The following is a 24,789-nucleotide window of genomic DNA, read 5'->3' as shown; positions in this document are numbered from 1 at the left end:
TTTTTCAGACTTGGACAAATCCTATTATTCGGAAGGGATCAACAAACTAGAGCAGCGTTGGACGAAGTGTATAAGCCTAAAAGGAGACTATGTTGAAAAATAAAAAAGGTTTACCCCAAAAAATTAAGTAGTTTTTATTTTTGCACGGACTTTTCAAACGACCCTCGAAATTAATATTATATTTAAGGATAAACTGTGCATAATGAATGTTTTTATAAAGGGCCTGAAATAGTTTTGTGTGTAAAATATTAGCACATTTGTTAAATTAGAATGAGATAAAATAAAATAGAAAAAAAAAGGTGAAGGTCACTAGCGGGAAAAAAGGTGATTACAGGTTATGATGATGATTGCTGCAGGTTACATAATGCAAGTTTGTTGATGAGGAGGAGTTTGTGTTTGTCTGTAAGGAAACAGAATAAAACAGAAAAACAGAAAACAAAAATAAATAATAACCAAATAGTATACACAGAATCGGTGAGTGGTAGGGCGCTTCACTGAAAAATAAAGACCCAACAGTATTCTCTATTTCGTGTTTTATAATATCGCTAGTATATTTACATTCTTACATTTTGTTAGCTACAACCTTCGTGATTGTGTGTGTGTCTTATAGAAGGAATTGTTTTTTAACTACTACAGACTATCGTCTCTTCATTGTTTTACCCACAGAGTTAATCGACATCAATTGAACAGAAAAAAAAACATTTTAATCATGGGTAAGTGCAATGCATTTAGAATAATAAAATACATTTGACTGTTTTTTGCTTAATCAGTAATGATTAAGAATGATTAAGATGGAGGTATTATACGATTGTGTTTCTAGGAGCAACTTAGCGTCTTCTTAAACTCTATGGTTCTAGAACCGGTTTCAGTTTGTAATATATATTGTGGCACGTTAGTGATAGGCCCTGTTTTTAAATCAGTACCACGGAGGTATACAAAATTATGTCAAATTTTTTTAATTTTTTACAGGAGAGCAGATGAAAGAGTTTTATCGCGGTTTTTCTCTTACTTATAAGCCTACGGCAGTTATTTTACTTAAATCTCTGGTCGATAATAAGTAATGCTCGTTAACAGATGGTTGTGTAATAAAAAAAATAATAATTTTGTATTAGAAACAGTAAAAAAAGAAATTTTGAAAAAAATTGACTTAGTGTATTATACCTCCGAGGTACTGATATTTATTCATTATCTTTCTCATCTATAGCATTCAATAGATCACCTTGGTGGCGGTAGTTGAGCGTCGTCCAAAAAAAAACTGCAAAATGTAACGCCCGAAAAAATCACAAAAGAAGTTCGATTGAAATCTTCTCAGAATCATCTTGATCTTTTTTTTTTTTCTTTTTTTTTGAACCCTTGGATGAAAAATAGAACTTGTAAGATTTCAAAACAACCTCTTTAAGATTTCTACTTGAAATGAGAATATATCCAAGTACAAGTCTGAGAAACTGAGACGTTCAACCTTGGACTACAACAATAATGATAATAATGGTGTTATCAACGATAATGCTTGTCGGATGTTCAAATCTCTTGTTAAATCTACATAGTTTGGTCTCTTTTTCTCTCTCTGTATGTGTGTTGAGTGTCTATCCAAAGTTACACAAAAATGAAAAATCACAGCCAATGCGAGTTTTATATCTCTGCTTTAAAGTACTTCTAGGCAAGATGGGCTTTTCTCTAAGCTCCCATTTCAGTTTAATTTATGGGCTTATCACTTTATTAAATATTAGTAAAGATTAAGTAAGTAACTGATCAAAGGTGCCATTTCTTGGATTTGATTTATAATAACGATACAAAAATAGCGATTTTTTTAAAAATATATTAAATCAGTATTGCACTGTACTCGTACATTACCTCAAAAATAACAATTGACAAATTAAAAAAAAACAGTGTATATTTACATAAATATGAAGTACTAATTCATCTAAAAGGGAAGGGATTAGCATACTGGACTCCCACGCGGAGGTCCCGGGTTCGAATCCAGCAGCTGACCCTTAGATTTTCTCTTCCTAGGAGCTTCTTACAGCTCACTGTCCGGTGATGGACAGTGTTGTCTGTAACGAGAGAACACTGTCCGGAGGCCGGCAGTGCACTGAAAAAGCTCCGGGCGCCAATAACCTTAGATGTTGACGCGCCTTAAATCATACATAATTCATCTAACATAAACTAGAACTATCTTCATTAAATACATATAGTTTTTATGCCGCAATATATAAAGTTAACATGTTTTGGCATTGAGATACACTTGTCCAATTCTATTTGTATATCCTTGACATCCTGATCAAATGGTCTTATTAATGGGCGATATGTCATAAATCTTTTTCTGTGTGAGAGAGAGAGAGAGAGAGATTCCTTTTAATATTATGACTTTATGGTCAATTCTGTGCAATTTTATTGCTTTTAGATAAGACTAAACTTTTAAGGAGGATCCTCTGCACCCATGGCAGCAGAAAGAGACTTATGATGTCATCCTTTTTTTTTATAAGAAACCTTTGCGTTTTGGCGAGGTCTTAAAAAGTTTTCCCAGCATCTCTTCGGTGCAGCTCAAGTTGCACAAGGCCAATCAGGACTTTAAGAAGGGTTGCCTTTTCTGCTCCTGGAAAAATTATCGAACGACTTTTTTGTTTGATGCCCTTACAGCAGTTAAAAGATAGATCTCCTTTTTTTTAAAAAAAGCAAAAATTATTTCATCATGAGGTTGCTGGATAAGACGCTTTCCTTGTACTAGGTAATCCTGCCGTGAAGATAAATAACTTTTATTACATTGAAGCTTTTTAATATTTAGTAAAGCTGCCAAGTGAAAAGTGAACTTTAAGAGTAAAAGGGTAATTCGAGTGGAAGTTTTTTTTTTATAGAGATTTTTGTTTATAATCATCTTGAGAAGTGACTAATCGAGATATTAATAGCGGCCCACAAGTGGACCATTTCTGCGAAGTGATTACTTTAAAGCCTTTTGCAGCAACCCTTTGTATTTGGACACTGATGCAAGGTTACGTAACTTACTGATAAAATTTGTATGCGTAAATAGAGACTCGCTTAATTGTCATCCCTCTTCTCAATGTTACATTATCATTTGCAATAGTTGAAATGTTGCACAAGTATGGAAATATCACTATCAAAAAGCATTAAAGTATTTACAAACTTTCTGGCTAACTAACACTATCAATATTTTGCGGTCTGTGGAAGGCATTGTTTGCCTCATCAAATGCAATTTGCATAGAAGATGATCATTAATACTATGAAACTATTTTGCAATAAGCGTTTAAAGTGCTTTAAAATAATTTTTTTTTTTTATTTTATTTATTTTTAATCAGGATCCTTCATACATCATCTTTCTCATAGTTTTCGTCCATTTTTAGACTGTTGCTCACCTTGAAGATTATTTTTTTGTTGCCTTTCAACAATTGAAGAGTTGTTCATCTATTGCTGCCTTACGTTTCTTCAGATGATTGTTTACAAACTGCTGTCCAAACTTACTAGTACTCCTCTAATCTAGAAAATATAAAATAATTTTCATACCCGTTGAGGGCTCGGGCGAGAAAAGACCCACGGTATCTCTGCCTGACGTAAGAGACCCTCACTGCCAGAGTCTAAGGGTCTCCCTAACCTTTCCTCTTTATTTTCCACATTTCTCTCCTATTTCCTTACGCTTTCCCTTTTAAGTTCCTTGTCCCCCAGCCTCTTTCTTTTTTTCTATTCATCAGCAGGCTGAAGGTATGAACAGCAAAACGAATTATGAAGCGAATATTAAGAAATCATGTTCTTAATTCTTAAGGCGAATTGGCTAGGATCCTTTCAACACTATGCTGTTTACGCTGCACTGAACTGACAGTCTAATACCGGGCAACCCGTAAAGCTGAGTGCTAACATTGCAACTGAACTTAAGACCGCTCTTGCAAGCGTAAGACCAGTTTAAATAAAGTTGTCACTAGGGTTTAATGAATTTGTAATGGCAACTTAGTACTGCCATGCCACCAACAATGAAAAGGACATAACCGCTTTTCGAGAAAAATAAACTTTTGAAGAGAATCCATAATACCATCTTTGTTTAAAATCACACTTGGTGAGGAGCAAACGCACAATCACCTATGAGGCGTAGAAGTTTTTTGACAATTTCAAATACATTAAATCAGGATATTAAGGAGTCCCCCAAGAATGCAGCTGCCTGGACTCGTGAGACCAACCAACCTCTTCTATCGCTTTCACCGTAGTTTTTGGAGATCAGACCAATCAGAGGTGGTAATCATCGCTACTTAGCCAGATGATATTGTCGTAACTCTCTTAGCTCTTGAAAAAAGCATGTTTTTCTACACTAGGCACCGCCATGTCCGCCTATCCATTATGAGTCATCTAGCACAGGATACCGATGAAGGATGCTCATTTCTCTCAGTAGATCAGATGATCAGTAGATCAACCGGGAAGAATTCGTAGTAAATATAGTCTAGGACAGGTTGCCTAAGTGCAGGTTATAGTTTTGGGTCAGTTTGGAATGAAATTTGGTGTTAAGGGGATTTGGGTTATGTCATGGACATAGGCATTATTAGGTTATGGTGGTGAATAGTGTGATTGTTCAGTACAGATAAGTTGGTTTAGTTTGTCAGGTATCTGTGAATCGTTCAGCAATGTGAGTTAAGTTTCATGTAGCTTGAGTTATTTTATTATTACTATTTAAAGGTTAAGCGATAATTTTGCAGAGCAGTTAATAGACACGCTATCGCAAGGACAACCAAGTGTATTTTTTTTTAGTATGAAACTTTTTCTATTTTAATATTTCACTTGAAATATTATAAAAGTAGTTTTTTAAAACTATTTTATAAGCCTTCAACTGTTTTTTTTTTTTTTTTTTAAATATCTTGTAACTTTTTATTTCTATTCATTCATTCGGGAACTCTATCGAAAATATCACATTGTTCGTCCGCTGTAGTAGTACTGACGAGCAAATTAATTTTGTCAAGACTGGCATGATAAGGGCGCTCCCCTTAGTTCTGTATTAGTAGCTTTATATCGAACAAAAGTTTAAATATTTGTTCCTAGAATTCCCTTTCTTTTAACAAAAAAAAATCTGCTGACGTTTACTTCTGGGAATTTCCCAATTTTACTTTCTGTAAAGATCTTCATTTAGTCTCGCAGAAAGTAGCTTCCTCATTCCAATGTATTCCTCTTTCTTTTGACCATCTTAAATTAATCAGAATGACCATTTATTCTGTCCAAGATTAGGCTGTGAGTGGTGGGAATAACAGGAACAAAAAAAAAAGGAATTGGCAGCTCATTCAGTTTTCCTGAATTTGATAACAAAAAGAATTATCATTCTGTTGTTTGTTAAAATTTGATTCAATCTGAGGAAGGAAATCGATAAGAGTCGTGATTCAGTAACAATAACTTACTAAATCATTTGGTAAAGGGAAATAAATATTTTATGTTATTTTTTTTTTAACAAATTAACTCTCAAATATGAAAATGAACATTCATTTATTTTTTTGAAGGAATTCGCTATCTCGATTTATGCCATCGATTCTCTTATATTGTTACTATATCCTGGAAATCAGTTACTGTGGACCAATCAGGTCATCGATTGTGCCTTTTCAGAGGTGTAAGCTAGAGAATTATTCTTTTTCTTGCTAGAAGATTCTTTTTTTTTTAAATAGTGAAAGGGGGAATTACGTATTCACAGGAAAAATTGAGACGATACAAGGACTTGTCCTACATCCAAGTTTAGGGGTGGTTATCATCCCATTCTGCCAGCTTCCCTTGAGATGCTGGATGATAGGTTTCACATCCCAGGATGTAGCATCAGGCACCAGTTAAGGGAACACTAAATCTATTTTGATCGCAATGCAGGGAAGATCCACACACGCACAAAATTATAACCTTCACTAGTAACCTTAGATGCACTTCTCTTCACTGTCAGACCGCTTTTGGTCAATGGAACAGCGTGAAGTAGACTGCTGTATACGTGGGTCGTTTGAAAAGTCCGTGCAAAAATAAAAACTACTTAATTTTTTGGGGTAAACCTTTTTTATTTTTCAACATAGTCTCCATTTAGGCTTATACACTTCGTCCAACGCTGCTCTAGTTTGTTGATCCCTTCCGCATAATAGGATTTGTCCAAGTCTGAAAAATAGCCATTCGTTTCTGCAATCACCTCCTCGTTTGAATAAAATCTTTTTCCCGCCAGCCATTTCTTCATATTGGGGAACAAATAGTAGTCCGAGGGAGCCAAGTCTGGAGAATAGGGGGGATGTGAAACGAGTTGGAACCCTATTTCCATTAATTTTGCGACCACAACTGCTGAGGTGTGAGCTGGTGTGTTGTCGTGATGGAAAAGGACTTTTGTGGGCCAATCGTGGGCGTTTTTCTTGCAGCTCGGTTTTCAAACGGTCCAATAACGATGAATAATATGCACCTGTAATAGTTTTACCCTTTTCCAGATAGTCGATGAGGGTTATTCCTTGCGAATCCCAAAAGACAGTCGCCATAATCATTCCGGCCGAAGGAACGGTCTTCGCCTTTTTTGGCGCAGATTCCCCCTTGGTAACCCATTGTTTAGATTGTTCTTTGGACTCACGAGTGTAGTGATGTATCCGTGTTTCATCCACAGTGACGAAACGACGCTTAAAGTCCTGCGGATTCTTCTGGAACAGCTGCAAACCGTCCTTGCAACACTTCACACGATTTCGTTTTTTGTCAAGCGTGAGCAATCGCGGCACCCATCTTGCGGATAGCTTTGTCATGTCCAAATGTTGATGCAAAATATTATGTACCCGTTCATTCGAGATGCCCACAGCACTAGCAATCTCACGCACCTTCACTCTTCTGTCATCCATCACCATATCATGGATTTTATCAATGATTTCTGGAGTAGTAACCTCAACAGGGCGTCTAGAACGTTCAGCGTCACTTGTGCCCATATGGCCACTCCGAAAATTTTGAAACCACTTATAAACTGTTCTAATCGAAGGTGCAGAGTCACCATAATGTTTATCAAGCTTCTCTTTAGTCTCCAGAGGCGTTTTGCCTTTCATAAAGTAGTGTTTAATCAACACACGAAATTCTTTTTCGTCCATTTTTTGAAAATCACTCGACTTCCTCGATTCAAACGAATGCCAAACACAAAGAAATAGACCGATCTGGCTGAAACTTGGTGTGTGTTCTTCCAAGAGATGCTACTAACTAAACATAACCTCGATACGCGCTAGTAGTGCTATCTCTCTGACTTTGCACGGACTTTTCAAACGACCCTCGTATCAATATCTAATCAGATAACATGCTACTTAGCTTCTTGCACAGTATTCCAGTGTAGACTATAATTTTATTTACTTTCCAAAGTTACAGTTAGTAGTACTATAACTGCTACGCTTCAGTGAAAAAAGTAACGAGTTCCAGTGATTTATGTTTCCTTTCATTATCAATTGGTTCTCCCTGCTGTATCTAAACAATTATCGGAGTGTCTACTTAGTCATGATTCTGCTGTAGAAAAGTCTTCCCAGCAGCGACCAAAGTTGTCGTTTGTTTATTAGAACTCTTGAGAATGGTCTTTTTTTTCTTTTGTGAAAAGACGAATAGGGGTTGTCCTAAGACCTCTGTAGAAAACTTCTGTTAGCGTTGTACTCGATTTATCACCATTTTGGTCAGCAAAAAGTATAGCTTCTAGAATTACAAGGTTGTACGTACTTAACTCATTTCCAATGACAAATTATTTATTTATTTATATTAACGGGCAATATCCAGTTACAATGAAAACAAAAATATTTGAATACATAAAACATAATTTGAATGAAACAATTATAAACATATATATAAACAAGGAATAAAATGTTAACTGTGGTACAGTAATAAACAAAATAAAATAAGATACTTATCAGCTGTTCGTATAGAAAACAGCGAATCTCTCAACAGAAAGAACTTCGATATGAAACAATTTATTTAAAATATTTAGAAATCTAATTGATTTTTTAATACTTTATTTCTTAATGGGACATATAAGGCTTGTAATATTGACATATTGGTTGTAATCGGTTTGTGTTGGTCCATTAGTCTAAGTAAGCCAAGCTAACTTTAGTTTTGGTGGGATTGCTTGATGATGGTGGTGTATATTGAGTACAAGAGAATAAGAGATTTCTCCGAGATTGAGTGTCACAACTGGATAGATAGATAGATAGCAGGTTAGTGCCAGAATCGTCTAGTATCAAGTGTTTTACAGCCATTTCTAGACATCAGTCTATGCTGTTGTCTCTTCGTAAAAGTAAAACCAAATAAACATTCTTTGTACAGCTTCAATTTATCATTGATTCTGTTCATTGGCGCTTAACACAAAACATTAGGAAATAATCTTTGGTCTGTAAACACTTTAAAAATGTAATATTAGAAATGTTTTTTTAAAAAAACATATGTTCCAGACCGCTTGGTAAACTTCTTCAATTATATTTCATTATTATGATTTATAAAATTCATATCAATACATTTTTATTGACAAACGTTAAGCTTTAAACAAGGCAACTGGGAGGAATAACAAGTGTTTACTCACGAGCAAAATAATAAAAAATGAAGTAAATAAAGCCTTGTATTGTTATCTATTTTATCTAATCAAAATTAGAGATAGAAGACCAGATTGTTCTATAGTTGGACAATTGTCATAAAATTTTTGACAATCAACGCATGTGTAGCTGTTGAAAAAAAAAAAGGGTTATTCATTCATAAAAAAAAAAGAAGTAGAAAGAATTATCATTTTGTTTCCCATAAATTTCCATTAGAGACATTTTTCATTTTCTCAGAATTTCCATCAACTGTCCGTCACTTTGAAAGCTTTTCCCAAGCATTCTCCGAGTTTCTCAATGTATTGCAACATTTAGTAACTCTCAAAATGTGCCACTTAATAAGTGTTCAGTAACACCATCAACACAAGTATTAACTTGGAAGCCGTTTTAATGTGGTTTTTTTCTAAATGTTACACTTACCAGTAAACTCTGCTGTTGGTAGAACATCTTATTACTAATTTTCTGCTCCTAAAATTGGATTTTTAGAATATGATGTGTAAAGGTATCTCAAAAACGAGAGGATAATCGATCTTTACCTGGATAATCGATTAGCTTCTACTGGCTTACTGTATCTAGCGATCAATATTATTTAACTGGAATGACCAAGTTTCCGAGTGGATTTTCCAAGTATTTGGCATTTTCTTGTCAATTTTTTCATACCTAAGTTTTCCACTCAACTTCTAATGTACTACACGCACTTTTCTTTGAATTTCTGGCCCTCCCCCACCAAGAAATTCAGGTTTTAGGACAGTTTTGGAGGACTAGAGAGGCTATAGACTTCCATTTAAATGACCATTTCAGTATAATTTATATTATAATCTCCTTAACAAAAACTTACAGTTTAAAATGTTAAGTATAAGGGTTGATTAAACGCTAAAAGATACACAAATCAGCAAGTATCCATCATTTCATTTATACTTCATTGATATTATTTAAGTAATTTTGCTGCATTAACTTTTCCTTCACATTTTTAGAATTTATTAGATGTCACAGACCCTTATGCTGGCCAGTTCATTCATAATATTTTTTTATTATAATTATGATAAAATGAGTGATGAATTATTCTGAGTAGTCACATATACATGCATGTTAAAGTAGAAAAAAACAAAGTTAGAGTCGGTCTACAGTCTTGAACAAATATTTTGTAGATGAAAATGGCCAGCATAAGGGTCTGTGACATCTAATAAATTCTAAAAATGTGAAGGAAAAGTTAATGCAGCAAAATTACTTAAATAATATCAATGAAGTATAAAGGAAATGATGGATACTTGCTGATTTGTGTATCTTTTGGCGTTTAATCAACCCTTATACTTAACATTTTAAACTGTAAGTTTTTGTTAAGGAGATTTTTGTACCTTTTGGATAGATTTTTCTTTTTGTCTATTATTTGGGTGGATCTCATGATGCCTCTTTTTTCCCAATTAATAAAAATAATCGCTTGCTCCTTCTGTCTTATGCGGACGATATCGTGTTATTCGCGAGTGCCTTACCAGATGTAATTGAAAAACTCTCAATTCTAGAAAAATATTGTAATGAAAATTCCCTTTATGTTAATTCTTCTAAAACTAAAATTGTCTATTTCTCTAAAAGTACCCGCCCGAAGAAGTTTCGGGGAGTGTTTCTCGCTGGTGAACCGATAGAGATAGTAAATTCAGTGAATTACTTGGGATTGCCATTAAGTGCAACGGGTAAGTTTTTTCAAGCTTGTAAGTATTTCACCGCAAAAGGTAACTTGGCAATAACCCGTGTACACAAACTTTTGATAAAATCCCGTATCCCAGACACAAAAGTTAGAGATAAATTATTGCACGCTTTAATTAGGTCTACTTTGTTATATGCCGGAGAATTGTGGGCATTTAACTACTTTGATGAAATTGAGAAAGTACAGCTGAAATTTATTAAACAAATTTATAATGTCAGTAAATTTACGCCAAATAGTATTGTGCGTCTGGAATATGGACTTGTCCCTTTAAAAGTTAGAATATTTAAAAGTATGGTTACCCTTGCAGTAAATATACTTGGGATGCCCCCAACACGATTGCCTCGTATCTGCTTTGACGCTCTTCTCGCTAGGGAAACTCTTCCGTTTAATAAAATTCAATACAACTGGGTCACCCAGTTTAAATCAATTTTAAGTTCCATAGGGGCTTTAGATTTCATGCAGGGAGATCCCGTTATTCTTAAATCTCAAATTAAAAATTTAGAAAAACAACTTTGGAATGACTGTTTAAGTAGAGATATCGCCTATGTAATTGACCGGTGTAAGTATAATATTTTGTACCGTCACATAAGTAGTCTGGGCAGCAATGAACTGCATCTATCTTGGCTTATTTCCATTAAAAAAATTCGCTTATTATCCCAGCTTAGATTAGCTAACCTCAATAAAACAAAAATCTATTTCAACTCTTGTACTTATGTCTTTGATAGCTCCAATATATGTACTCTATGTAAAAATAACGTTTCAGACACCTTGCTCCACTTCCTTTTCTCCTGCCAGGTCTTTCAGTCATTCCGAACACATAAATTAAATAACTATATTGCAACAGCTTTACCTGAACCAGAAAACTATGTAAACCTATTTTCCATTAACTCTGTAAATCAAATCAATGCTATATGTGATTACGTTAAATTATCTTTACAAATAAGAAGCTTTTTACTTAATGAGTGGTAACTTCTTAAAAAGCTAAGAAAGCTATTGAAAGTTAAGGTCTGATTTAAGACAGAAAGGAAAAGAAAAGCTCTTGGGATGTTCATATAATTTTGTTTTTACGAATTTAAATTTATTTTTTTGCGTATTTATATCTACCATTTATGTATCATTGTATCGATTTATTGTATTTATGTATCAATGTCAAACTCCATGCTAAGGGGATAAGCCCCAAAAGCAGTATGAAATAAATAAATAAATAAAATTATTTGGGTGGGGCAAACTCCCCTCCTTATGAGGCATAGCGTCGTGACTTTTAAAGTACAAGTCTGAACAAAATTTCGATTCGAATGACACTTCATTCATGAAAATCGGTTCACGTCTCGATAATTTGAAACGATTGCTATACTTCCTCTTAACAAGTGTAAGAGCAGAATGTCGTTTTAATGTTACGTAGGGAAGCCATAACCCTATGATCCTACCAAATTTTATCAAAATCGGGCCAAGATTTACAGAGAAATTAGAAATAATAATTTTGAAAGGGGGCCTTACATAAAGAGGGCTAACTCCTCTCCCATTCCATGTACAGCGTCGAGACCCCCAAAAGGCACATCTACATAAAATTCCGAATCGAATGACACTTCATTCATGAAAATCGGTTCACGCGTTTAGGCGCTACGCAGTTTACAAAAAAGGTAACAACAACAACAACAACAAGAACAACAACCATTTTTGAAAATGCCGTTTTTGCTCATTTTCAGCAACTTTTTTCTCGAAATCTATTATATCTATGTTGTTGCAAAAAAATTACAGTTGTAAAGGAGTATTTGCCCTACATTTTAAAGAAAATTTGGGAATTTTATCTTTTATAGAAAAAGAGAAAAAAATTGTCAAAGTTGGGTGTTTTTCAGCGTTACGCTTTTTCGTGCAGTTTTTGACGATCAACCCTTATACAACTGTCCTACCGGACAGTTTTAATGTTTGTAAGAAGAATCAGATAAGTTTTAAAGTTCGAAGTTTGAAGACAATTTATAATTACAACCTTTAAAATGAGGAAGTCTTGTGAGTGTTCAAGTCAATTTTATTTTTTATTTTAAATAATTAACATAAATAAATTTTTTCTCCACTCATGTGATGTTCTGATTTTTCGTATGTACCCATCGATCATCATTCGTATTTTCATTTTGCACTGTCATTTTTATTTATAATGAGTAAAAGTTTTTGTCTGATAAGAATAAAATAAAATAGAGTGGGGTAGACTGGGTTAAAGTAGACGGGGACAGTTTGGACAATATAAAACATAAAAGCAACAAAAACAACTTGAGATAATGTGTAATTGCGATTTGTTATATTACCTTCGCCACTGTATTCGTTATCTTAGCTATGGGCAAAGCAGAAGTATGAACCAACACACAGCAATAAGTATTAATTAGTTGTGAACAATCTGTAGTGCAGTGTGCAGACTCTATAAATGTGTCTACTAATCAGGTATTTCAACTTATCTCAAGCTAATTTCATACTCTTTTTTTTTTTGTCTTGTCCAAGTGTTCATTAGATAAAGCATGCAATCAAGCCAATTCATGATTTTGAAATTAAATATCGGAAATATGAATTTCGATTTTGTGGTTTACTTAAACAGGCAAAAGATTTTTTTTAAAAAATTATTTTCTATTATGTGTTATTCTGTAGGTATGTGTAAAATTGTTGTTAACATTTTATTGTTCGTTTAGGAGTCGTTGGGGGGACCCCAATAACAAGATTTTTGGTTATAATCGATCAACCAAAGTGTCGCACCGTAAACGCATCGATTTTAACCCCTAAATACTTCAAATTTCGTATACTTTAAACCTTGCAGATGCATTACATCGTAAGTTTATTCCTTTATCCGGGAGCTTTTATCTAAGCAGGATTTTTTCAGGGAAAGTTAAAGTTAAGCTTCAGTTTAATGTGCCGTTTTACTAAATTACTGATAAAGAAGCTGTTTTGAGTTCTCGACAATTTTTATTTTATGATCGTTTATCTACTTTGGAACTATTTCTTTTCAGAGTATACCCAAGTATTTAGACGTGGGAGACATTTCTGAGACATCTCATTTAGTATTTGATTTTATAGAGAACATGTTTAACATTAGAAGTTAGCTGTCGTTTCAGGACAAATTTTGAAATTTAAGAAAATTTAAATTTAATTGTAAATGTGGGGAGGGTGGCAAAAGAAAGTCATGTGAGTGTTCACGCCAGAATTTGTAACCTTCCCTTACCTTTTCTAAGTGGAAGTAATGTAGTCGAAGAGAATTTCCTTTTTATATATTAGCCAGGAAAGTGTTTTTAGAAATTCTACGATGAGTTAAACCATCGGTCTATTTTAAATTGTAATTAGTTTAAATTTGATATTTCTGTTAATGTTGTCAGTTAACATGACAGTAAAATTTAGGTCATAATTAACCGAAAAATTTTTTACTTTAATGAAACGATTGTGCAGTAATTGTTTTATAGTTACAGTAAATATTTAGGTTAATTACCGGTAGTTATAATGAATTTATTATAAATTATTTTTGTAAGGAAAATACAGAAAACTTCTTGAAAAGCTGTGGTTTGGTTACGCCTCCCTCTAAAGAGCTATTTTAGAGTAGCTTCTGGCCATACATTCTGAACTTGAACCAGCGAAGCCGGAGTATTCTCCAATTATTGTTTTCCACGATTAACACGAAAACAATTTCAGGTATTTTCTTTGAATTTAATGGAAAGATGTAACCTTTTACCTGGCCGTGAAAGTTCATTTTGGGGGTAGTACTGTGTTGAGGCGGAAGTCAGCGTGTTTCTTGTGTAATTTTCCTGAATTGTACGCTCTTTACAATGTATGTATGTTATTGTTTGTGGGAAGAATAAAATATTTTTCCTAAAAATGTCGATTTTTAAAGAAAACTGCTTGAGCAGAAATGTGAAATTCAATTAAGAGAAATCAAAAACCGTGATCTGAAATCAGAAGAAAGTACCATTTTTGGGTTGTAATTCTTTTCATGAAAATTAATTGTTTTGGAGAGTGATATGGGATCGTTTCGGGAGTCTCTTTACTGTGGATGGTTTACCTGTACAGAAGCCAGCTCATTTGCAGTTTTAAGACCCACCGGAGAATGTGGTTAAAAGTGTTCGTTCAGTATCGTCTGAATCTTCGATACATATTTTGTTTTAAAAACTTTAAATTTCCACTTTTATCTTAAACATTTCTAAGAGATTTTCTATTAAAATTAGATTTTATAGAATTGTGGGAAAGCGATGACTTAATCCCACCCACGCTATTTCAGTTTGCTCCTATGGTTTCATCTCTAAATGAAGCTGGGAGGAAATTAAATGTGCTTAGAATTGCACCAAACGATAATTACAATCACTACTAATGAGTCTGTGAAGAACCTCTAGTTGTGAAAGAGAGAGAGGGAAGTATTGAGTGGTCTCTCTCTTGGCCGCAACTTGCGTAATTTTTCTCGGTAACTATGTCGCACGAAAAAAATCGCTTTAAAAAAAGACATTTCCGTTAAGCCGATTAAAAATACATATTCAGAACTTCGTTTATATATTTCATTCTTATTAACTCAGGTGATGAGGCCGGTGATTACATTTAATGACATTTTACTCCAAAGACTTGTCATCAAAAAGAGGCTTTAATGGAATTTCCATGAGAAAATGTCCCAAACAAAGTCGTGGAGCTACCAATCCACAATTAGTCTTCCAAGTTGAATGAAAATCGCTGGAATTAGTGTCGAGAAAACTTTCTTTTAACTGGAAAATATAGATTCACTTTATTTGACTGATTTTGTCGGGAAAGCTTAGTGTCGAGTTTGATTGGGAAACCTAAACTAAATAATCAAAAATTTGAAGTTTCTAAGATTTTCCGTCTTTGAGTTATGCTGGCCACCAATTTTGAACAAACTACCACTCCAAGAATTTAAAAACAGATTACCAATTAACTGTAGGATTTCTTCGTTTTTCGCCCAGATCTTAGAAATCTTTTCTACATAAAATATAATAAAAACTATTGGAAATACTCCAATAAAAATACTTTCCGATGATGGACCACCATATTTTCTGTAACGAGAATACACTGTCTGGATCCCGGCTGTGCAATTACAAATGGGCACTAAATGGCCACAGATGTTGGACGCACCTTAAATTAAATTAAAAATAAATAAAGTCATATTTTTAAAAAATTGTAACAGATGGCTAAAATGAACTTCTATTTCATTATTTACATTTATCATTTTATTGTCATTATCTCCAAACATTTGGCAATAAACATATTGTATAAAGTATCGTTCAGTTTTCATCTTATTTATTTATTTTTTAATCTGGTGCCCCCTAGTCTGACACCTTAAAATATAAGCTATCCAAGTTCGGCAACTTGAACCCTGACACAGTATTACTATTCGCTTCCTAGACCAGTAACTATCTGCGTAAGAACAAAAATAATCTGAACACCTAGCTGCCAGTCTGTAATTTTGTTTATACAATGGAGGATGGTAAAATAGACAGAGTGGGTTTCAACAAATACTGTAATCGTGAAGATTTGTTAGTTTGTTTTCATCAGAAATAAACCGATTTCGGTAGCGAAACGGTCGTAGCATTAATTTTTAAATAATCTGTAATGAAGTGAAAGAAATCGAGCAAAGATAGAACAAGAGTACTCGTATTTTAAAAAAATGACTAACAAAACAGTGTAAGTGGGTCAGCATTACATAACTGATTACTGTAATTATTAATACTTGCAGAATTTGTTTTGTCAATTCCTTTTACTCAATGTGCATTTGGGTATTTTTATAGATAAAAGCGATTTTGTTTCAAGTTATTTCTCCAATAATTGGTTACTATCAATTATTTTAAAGTTAATTCTCTTCATTCTACGAAAACTTGTCTCATTACAATTTTTTTTTTTGTTATGTCTATCTTTAACTCTCTTACAACTCTACAACTTCCGCTTGTAACATTCCTCCAACAAAATTAATTTAATGACAATTCAGGGAGAGAGATTCAAGGATGATGCTTTTCTCCAAAGTAACATTTCAAGTAAAATGTATTGTATAATCTAATGGACTGATATATAATATTAACGAATACAAAAGGAGTTAAGAATAATATTCATCATAATAGTTGGAAGAGAATCACTTGACCTGGAAGATGAATTAATGTTTCTACTGAAAAGATTTAGTTAAGTCCAGATGTATCGATCGCACTCAGGGTATTGACAAAAATCAGTCAATTTGGAGAAAATCGCCATTAAATCGGGGTCCCTTTCATTAATTTAAGACATAAGAACACCGATTGTAGCTTACAATCTGATATTGAATAAAATGTACAGCAAGGAATGTCCTTGGTTAGTTGGACAGATTCTTCGGAACGATGCACATTTCCTGAAGAACAAAAGTTAGCCTATTTCCGGATAATGCCCCTAAAAAAAAAACAATCCGGATTATTCTGAACACCCTTCTTCCAAACCGCTTTCTGAATTTCTCTTTGAAAGAGAAAACAAAGTATCACCAAGAACTGTTTTATCCCTAGTCTACTCCTTTCACTTGAAACCAATTTGTCTTTATCATACCGAATTCCTTTTAACAAAGAGTTAGGTCAAGCTTATCTGTGGCGAACATAGACACTGAATACCTTTTTCTGCCAATTGTAGTGTGAGCGTTGATATGTTGTGTCCATGTTATTCGCGTTGTTAGGCACTTCAAGATAAAGATCCCAAAAGAAGTAGGTAGTCTACTCCAATTAACGGAAAAATTATTTCCTTAACTAAAGGCTAAAAGATTTACGCATTTTTAGGGAGGGGCACTCCCATTATTCGCATGGATTTCGAACATCCTTTTCTTTTCTTTAACATTGATTGAGTTTTAGTACTGATATTTTACATAAATTCCAGATAGTTGAAGGTGGAAAAGCATTATCTAGTTTATTAAAATATATTTCTAATAACTATTATTATTAAAAACAATCAACTAGTAAGTTCATAGAAATAACTAAAGTATTAATTTTATTTCAAATTACATTCGATTACCTTTTTTAAAGTTAAAATTGAATTCTTTATAGTCGAATTTCTTATAATTCAAATTCATTGATATTTTGTAAATGTCTACACAATTTAGCGTAACATTTTTAAATCAATTTGAAATAAACTCGTTCATTCTCAAGTGCCGTCATCATATTACTGGATTAAAAAAAAGTTAAAAGTCATTCTCAAATAATTAATCACTTTGTTTGCGTTGTTTGATACATAGTATAACATTTTCTCTCTATGAACAACAAAAAATAATTCAAATTTTAATTGTTATAAATTGCAGAGATTCGTTCAAGGATATAAGGCTCGATAACCTGCCACAGTGTTTTTAGTCTAACTAAGAAGCCCTAGCGAGGGGTCATGGAAAATCCTTCTCTGGATCGCTTTTGTGATTCACCTTTTTGGGTAATTAAATATATTTGTTTAATATAATTTATTCATAGTGTTTAAGTGCACTAATTTTCGGAGTGCTCGTAAATAAGTGAATGTGTTAAACAATTATGTATATTTTTCACATTTATTGAAATTAGGTTAAGGGATGTGGTTATAGTATTTGTATCTTCAAATTATGGAGGTGATTCTGTAATAAAATGAAGATGATTCTATTTTTCTCGATTGGATTTTCAGCCATCTAAATAAAAGTACTAAAAATTATGACATGGTTGTCAAAAAGTGTGATTTTTTTCTTTTTTTTTAGAACTTTGACTTTTCAGAAATCATTGAGTAAGTAAAAACATAATTGTATATTTTTCAGGATACTGATCTAACTTGGAATACCGATTTTCCATTGTTGACACCTTGCTTTGAAAAAACCGTCCTCGTTTGGATACCTTGCTTATTCCTGTGGGTTTTCTTACCATTTGATATTTATTATATTTACAAAAGTAAAAACAAAAATATACCATGGAATTGGAGAAATATACTGAAATTGGTAAGTAGTAATTTGTTTTAAATTATTATTTTCACTAATCCTCATAATTTTTGGTACAGTTTTAATCAGCCTAAGGAGCAAAAAAAAAAAAAAAAAATACAACTTGCGTTATTTGAGTTGATTTTATTAATTTTTTGTTTTCGTCTTTTAACGCTATCGAGATACATGAAACCATTATTGGGCCCAAATTTGTAATTTGTTGAGTTTTTTTTTGTGTGAATATTTAAAGAGACTAGAAAGAGAAATAAGCCAGCTCAAGAGGCACAGTTATTTCCAGAGAATTGATTACATTTATCATGTTGAAATGATTTAATGTTTATTTGTTCGGTATTTTATTTGATTTAAAAGTAATGTCGCAGTATTTTTCTCAATAATAAGGCTAACAAGGTTGCTGAAGGCAGGAACTGTTACCACATATCGCACAAAAGGCACTAGGTTAATTAACTTCATCCTGTTAAAAGAGTGCATTAATGGCTAAAAATGGTGTCATTTGTTGCAGGTGATATCACTTTTAATGGTGTTAATATGTTGTATAGACTTAGTTTATTCGTTAGTAATATTTGGAGAGACAAGAGTTGTGGACATTTTTACACCTTTAATCAGAATAGCAGCAATTGTAAGCAATAATCATTTAGCTATAAATCAATTTCTCTAATTATCATCTTCATAAATTTCAGCATTATTCTGTTCTTTGCCTAGGCAACATACATAGGCCTGGTAATCTGTCACAGAAGGAAAGGAATAAGGTCTTCGGGCCTTGTCTTTCTTTTCTGGTTCTTACTAGTTATAATGGGAATAGCTCAATTCACCACAGTCATCAGACTACATTTATCTCAGGTAAATATCTTATATTTATTTGCTGTAAAAATGAGATAAGTTTGTTCTAAACTTTCAACAATGCATTTTAGTAAAGATTAACTATTAGTTTTTCAAAATCGAATAACAATACTTCTAAACAATATAAACGAAAATGCTTTTATTTTATAACGATAGTTTTGTATCAAACATCAGATTTGGCCCTTCGACAATTTTTTTCCCCCTCGTAGCCTAACATAATGCTTCCAAGTAGTGCCGGTACAGCCGAAGGTGGTGAGAACCTACAGAAAATAATTAATTTAATTTCACTACATGTAAATCTGAATAATAAAAGAGAAATTTTTATCTTGCTAGAAGTCACTCAAAAATTAGCTCTACCATTATTTTTTTTCTCTTGAGGTTAACGGGGCTGAATTGGGAATTCAGAATACTGTTCGTATTTTATTGAGAGATTACACGTCTCCAAGCTCAAGTGACAATTCTCTAGCTAGGGGAATATTTTGTAGTAGTTCATTAGTTTCTTTTTTTGCTGCCTCCTCGCTTTTTTTTAAATCCCTAAGTCCTTAATTATTCAGCGTTCATGATTTCGGGGAGGAATAGCCTAAAAAGGCTCATCATGATATGGTTGCACTACTCCCGTTGCTGCTGTTCGATCATTTGCTTAAATTATACAATAAATCACCTACAAATAAGAATACTTTGAGCTCATATCAATTAGACTAAAGGTAATGGGATCCTTGTGCTGAAATATAAACAGATTTTACATTACGTATCAATTGAGTTCTCATCTAAAGAATATCGATTCGACTGTATTTTCTTCTCTAGTACAATCATTTACAGCCATAAAGCTAATTACGAAGATAGAAACCACAAAAACAGTTCTCTTGTAGAGCTGGTTGAATTTGGGTTTTAATTTTTTTTTCATAGTCTCAAAGTCATTCATTAGCTCCACGTATAATGGTTAATTTTCCGAGAGTACTTCGTGGTACTTGCTTGGAAACATCAAGCAGATCGTAAGAACTAGCTGCAACAGCGAATTTTCGAAAATCTACTTCTTTAAAAAAAAAAAATGAATCAATGACCAATAATTTTTAGATAATCTGCAATGGACAAGTGGTACATACATTTTTAGTAAAGAGGATTCTGTGTAGCAGACTATTTTTTTTTCGTCAGAATAAATCTTTTATTGCAATGAAGCTCTAAGTATCTTTGCTTTTGCTTTAAAGTTTACATTAAAGTTAAACACCAATGTTTAACTAAAGCAACTAAGGTTTGCTAGAACAACTTATAGTTGCTTCTATGTCGTTAGTTTAAAATTCGTATCGTTAAAATGCAGTGGCTAACTGGCAAAACAAAACTAATGTAAATTTCACAAAAAACAAACAAACAACATACTATATTAACCAATATAACGTACGTTATAAAAAAGAAAAAAAAATACCTTGTTGACATTGTTCTGATAGTAAGTAATTGCTATGTCGATTGATTTATTACAATATTTTCTTATAGAGGATATCATCAATCAAAAAGCTCTTCTTTTCTAAATTTAATCTAATTGTTTATTGGGATCTTTTCAGGAAAAAGCTGACCTTTATACTTACACCTATGTTATCTATTTTATACTGGGTATATTTGTACTATTGTTAAACTTCTTAGCAGATTTGGAGCCTCAGGATACCAAATATCCTCGTGTAGATGTAAGTCATATTTAATACTGTGTAATATATAGAATAATGTATGCAAAGAAAAATAAATTATTTAGTTTTTTAACATTTAGAATCCTTGTCCGGAGGGTGGAGCTTCGTTTCCTTCTCGCATCACGTTTTCGTGGTTTGATAGTATGGCATTCCTTGGCTATAGAAAACCTTTAGTCAATTCAGATCTCTGGCATATGAATTATGAAGATATGGCCTCCGAGATTATTCCAATATTTGATCATTACTGGAATAAGACAGTAAGAAAAAATAATGCTACTACGTTGGCTATGTAAGTAACTTTTTTTTTTTTTTTTTTTTTATAAAAAAAAACTGAATTCTTTTACTAGATACATGCTTAGGTCATTTTTATCAAGTGTCAAGAAATTGTTAGCTGACTTTTTAATTCATTAATAGAAATTAAAATTGAATCTTAAAAACTTAGCAAATTTTGAAGGGCCTCAACAAATCTGCGCCCTCTCTCCCTGGGACTCACATTTTCTCTGAATGGCCATGCTTTTATGATTGAGTCTTTTTTTTAAAAAAGTTACTGCGTACTTTAGAGATGATTAAACATGGTATGCATTTTTTTTAAAAATTTTTAGGAATGGTGTTGCCAAACCTGTGATGTACAAAAGTACTGGTAGTATTGATTTTGCTGGTACGGACAAGGCCGGAAATGTAAAGCAGAAAACATCGTCAATATTGCCGGCAATTTGTTTTTCATTTGGACCTACTTTTCTATTTGGAGCTATTCTTAAACTTATTAATGATTTATTAGCTTTTATATCGCCGCAACTTTTAAAGTAAGTATTTTTAAATGATTATTATGTTTGAAGTTGAACGGAAGATAAACGTTTTATCCATGGGCTGAATCTTTCAGATCTTTTTATTGGTCGAAATTAAATGATAAAAGCGAAAGTAGTATTACGATTCTCTTCAGTAATTCTAAAGTCATCGCTATTAAATTTTGAAAACAGTTGAAAAATTGAATAAGGGCATCTTTTCGATTTCACAGGAGGCAGTACTTTGTTTTTTCTAGTCAGACGTATGTAAGGTTACGATAAATTTTTCGTAAGACCATTCACGGTTTTCGAAAAATATTCCTGTTAATACTGACAGAATGGGAGAGAGATACTAAGACAAAGCGAAATTATTCTTCGACTTGTAACAGAGATTGCTTGGGATATCAAACTGTAGTCATATTAGAAGAATCAGACGGTAAATTTTATCAAGAATTAAATTTGAAATTTATGGCAAGCAGGGTTCCGCGTTTTTATATTTGGAGCAACAAAAAAATGCAAAAAAGAATATTATAGCAACCTTTGAATTATTTTAAGAAGAATCCAAGTGATTCAGTGCGCCGACTTGTTTCTGCGATGTGTGGTTCCACTAACAAGAGGCACTCTGTTTTTATTGATTTCCTTGAAAAAGAAAAAAACCTAATTGACGAATACTTCGCAAGTCTTTTGGAAGGAAAAATTAGTGGAGGAGAGTTTTGGTAGTAGGACGTTAAGTTTTAGAGGTCACTTGAGATCGCAGAAGTATTTTTTACTAAAGTCTTTTTCTTTCTCTCTCTCTCTCTCTCTCTCTGACGTGTGTATGTGTTGCGGGGGGGGAGTAAAAATAAATTGTGAATTTCTAAAGTTAGAAGAGAATTTTTGAGATTGCCTTGAGTATTCACATCAGACTTTTTCTCACTTGAATCATATTTAATTTCAAAAACACTTACAAATGTTATGTTCTTCCCCAGGCTATTAATCGAATTCGTATCCGGTGATGAGCCACACTGGCGAGGCTATTTGTACGCTACGCTTCTTCTACTTGTTGCGACTATTCAGACGTTAACTTTAGCTCAATATTTTAACAAAATGATGTTAATAGGTCTTCGTATTAGAACAGTACTAGTGTCAGCTATTTATAGAAAGGTAAACGAATCTTTAATATTCATAATTTTTTTGTTTTTAACAAAAATTTGCCTCAGAAATCATTTCAATGCTGATTTGCTTTAATTTTAGGCTTTAAAACTGTCTAATGCAGCTCGTAAGGAATCAACAGTTGGTGAAATAGTAAATTTGATGTCAGTAGATGCCCAGAGATTTATGGATCTCACCACTTATATAAATATGATCTGGTCAGCCCCATTACAGATCGCGTTAGCTTTGTACTTTTTATGGCAAACATTAGGTATTTATTTTTATTATTATAACTAATTCAATCATTTCTTTTGTATTTCTTACCCTTACGATAGGCAAAAAAACATGTTTGTATTGTAAGGAATCCTTAAAATGAACTATGCCATTTTTGACTACTATAACTCATAATGACTGTGCGGGAAGTTATGTGAGAGTTTGGTAAATTTTTTTTTTTTTTGTTCTCTTCCAGGTCCTTCAGTTTTGGCAGGACTTGCTGTAATGGTTATCCTGATTCCTGTTAATGGCTTCATCGCTAATCAGGTCAAGAAACTTCAGATTAAACAAATGAAGAACAAGGATGAGCGTGTCAAAATGATGAATGAAATCCTCTCAGGAATTAAGGTAAATTATTCAAAATATATTTTCCATAAATAACCAAGATTTTCTCTTTTTTTGCACTTGACTTAGTAAGTTTTCATTAAACGTGGAATTTGTGAGAAACAAAAAAAAAATCGGGAAAAAACAAATTTGTGAGAGACGGTGACGTAACTGAACTCGGAAGTCTCCACACTAAACTGATACATCGATCTCTGATGAGGAATACAATAAACATTCATCATACAACAAACAGAATCAAAGATATCCAACACTGAGGAACTAAATATATATTCAACACCATGTAACTTCTCAATTAGTCAAATTTTTCATCACGAAACTGAAGAATAAAGCATCGATGATAGATGATATACCGAAACACAAATAGAAAAACTAACATGCTTGGTACCATAGAAAAGCATCATCGATACATCGATACGAAAAGATCGTAGTAAGACATTTTTCCCGATTCAATACGAATATTTCCTGTAAACGTTCCAAATCAAAATGTTTCCTCTTTCAGCCGGTAAAAGAAAGGAAATATAGTCGTGTTTACCTTCCAAATTTTACATCTTTTCTTTATATTTTCATTGCACTGTCGGCCTCATGTACTCGCGTTACAGATTACGGTCAATCACTAGACAGTAAGCTCCTAGGAAGAGAAAAATCTAAGGACCAGCAGCAAGGATATATATATATATTTATAATATTGTTCAGCTCCTCATTTATAATATTGTTTCAGGTTTTGAAACTGTACGCATGGGAGCCAAGTTTTGAACAGCAGGTGCTTCGAATTCGTGAAAAAGAGGTTAAAGTTTTAAAACAATCAGCTTATTTTAACGCTATGACCTCTTTTATTTGGACTTGTGCTCCGTTTTTGGTAAGTTACTTTGTCATATTATTATTATTTTCACCAATGAGATTACTAATGAAAAGGAGATCAACAGTGATGATTAATTATTTTTTAGCCTTTTATAATTGTTATTTATATGTTATGTTCATATTTGAAAGTTCCGGAACATAATTAAAATCTTTCTTGGTTTTGTTATTATTTCATGTTTATCAAAAAAAAAAAATTAAATATTTCAACCCGTTGGTTTCTTTTGTATTATTGAAGGTAAAAGACGAGATTTTGAAAGAAATGAAAAGTATTCAAATCGTAAGTGTATTTGATCTGTTGGATTGAACTATGGATGACATGTGTAATTCATATATTTGCTGAATTGTTAAGGTTTCAGTAGTGACATTCACCACGTACTTACTATCAGACGAGAATAATATCTTAGATGTGAAAACAGCATTCGTCGCTCTAGCATTGTTCAACATCATGAGGATGCCGCTCTCCCTTTTACCAATTATGATCGTAGGTGTAATAGAGGTGAGATAGTGTACATCCCCGAAGCCAAATACATCTATTTTTCTATCACTGCCGTGGAGGAGGGCACTTTGGCTTAGCATTTTGTTTTACTTAGTGCGAAGAATTTGAAGATCCATCTTACTATTCTAACATTATTATCATCATGAAGCTTTGGTTCACTTATGCACGAATTACTAGTATTATTATTATTATTTTCTAAAGGAATTTGGTGGTTTGAGTGCTATTTTTTCGAGCAGCTTT

The 24,789-nt window shown here is 33.0% G+C and overlaps 1 protein-coding gene across 9 annotated transcripts in view; it reads left to right on the top strand.

Moving 5' to 3' along the window:
• Window positions 1–566: 566 nt before the first annotated feature.
• MRP (Multidrug-Resistance like Protein 1) overlaps window positions 567–24,789 on the top strand; it is a 65,562-nt gene continuing 41,339 nt past the window's right edge. For 4 of the 9 annotated variants that reach the window (XM_074123754.1, XM_074123750.1, XM_074123747.1 and 1 more), the window contains exons 1-12: window positions 12,503–12,666; window positions 17,504–17,625; window positions 17,975–18,151; window positions 18,651–18,767; window positions 18,851–18,988; window positions 20,545–20,664; window positions 20,745–20,953; window positions 21,267–21,467; window positions 22,415–22,589; window positions 22,680–22,848; window positions 23,047–23,198; window positions 23,914–24,051. In XM_074123754.1, coding sequence (XP_073979855.1) covers window positions 17,581–17,625; window positions 17,975–18,151; window positions 18,651–18,767; window positions 18,851–18,988; window positions 20,545–20,664; window positions 20,745–20,953; window positions 21,267–21,467; window positions 22,415–22,589; window positions 22,680–22,848; window positions 23,047–23,198; window positions 23,914–24,051 — 1,641 coding nt within the window. In that variant the 5' untranslated portion in view covers window positions 12,503–12,666; window positions 17,504–17,580. Of the gene's footprint in view, window positions 714–12,502; window positions 12,667–13,736; window positions 13,897–17,503; window positions 17,626–17,974; window positions 18,152–18,650; window positions 18,768–18,850; window positions 18,989–20,544; window positions 20,665–20,744; window positions 20,954–21,266; window positions 21,468–22,414; window positions 22,590–22,679; window positions 22,849–23,046; window positions 23,199–23,913; window positions 24,052–24,402; window positions 24,550–24,789 lie in introns of those variants that run through there. The other 5 variants (XM_074123756.1, XM_074123752.1, XM_074123755.1 and 2 more) reach the window with 3 other exon arrangements.

Source organism: Rhodnius prolixus, unplaced genomic scaffold (assembly GCF_049639745.1).
Source record: "Rhodnius prolixus isolate KJV_2025 unplaced genomic scaffold, Rpr scaffold_14, whole genome shotgun sequence".
Lineage (NCBI taxonomy): Eukaryota > Metazoa > Arthropoda > Insecta > Hemiptera > Reduviidae > Rhodnius > Rhodnius prolixus.
The sequence above is the reverse complement of the archived record's forward strand: the minus strand, read 5'-3'. Positions and strand labels throughout refer to the sequence as shown.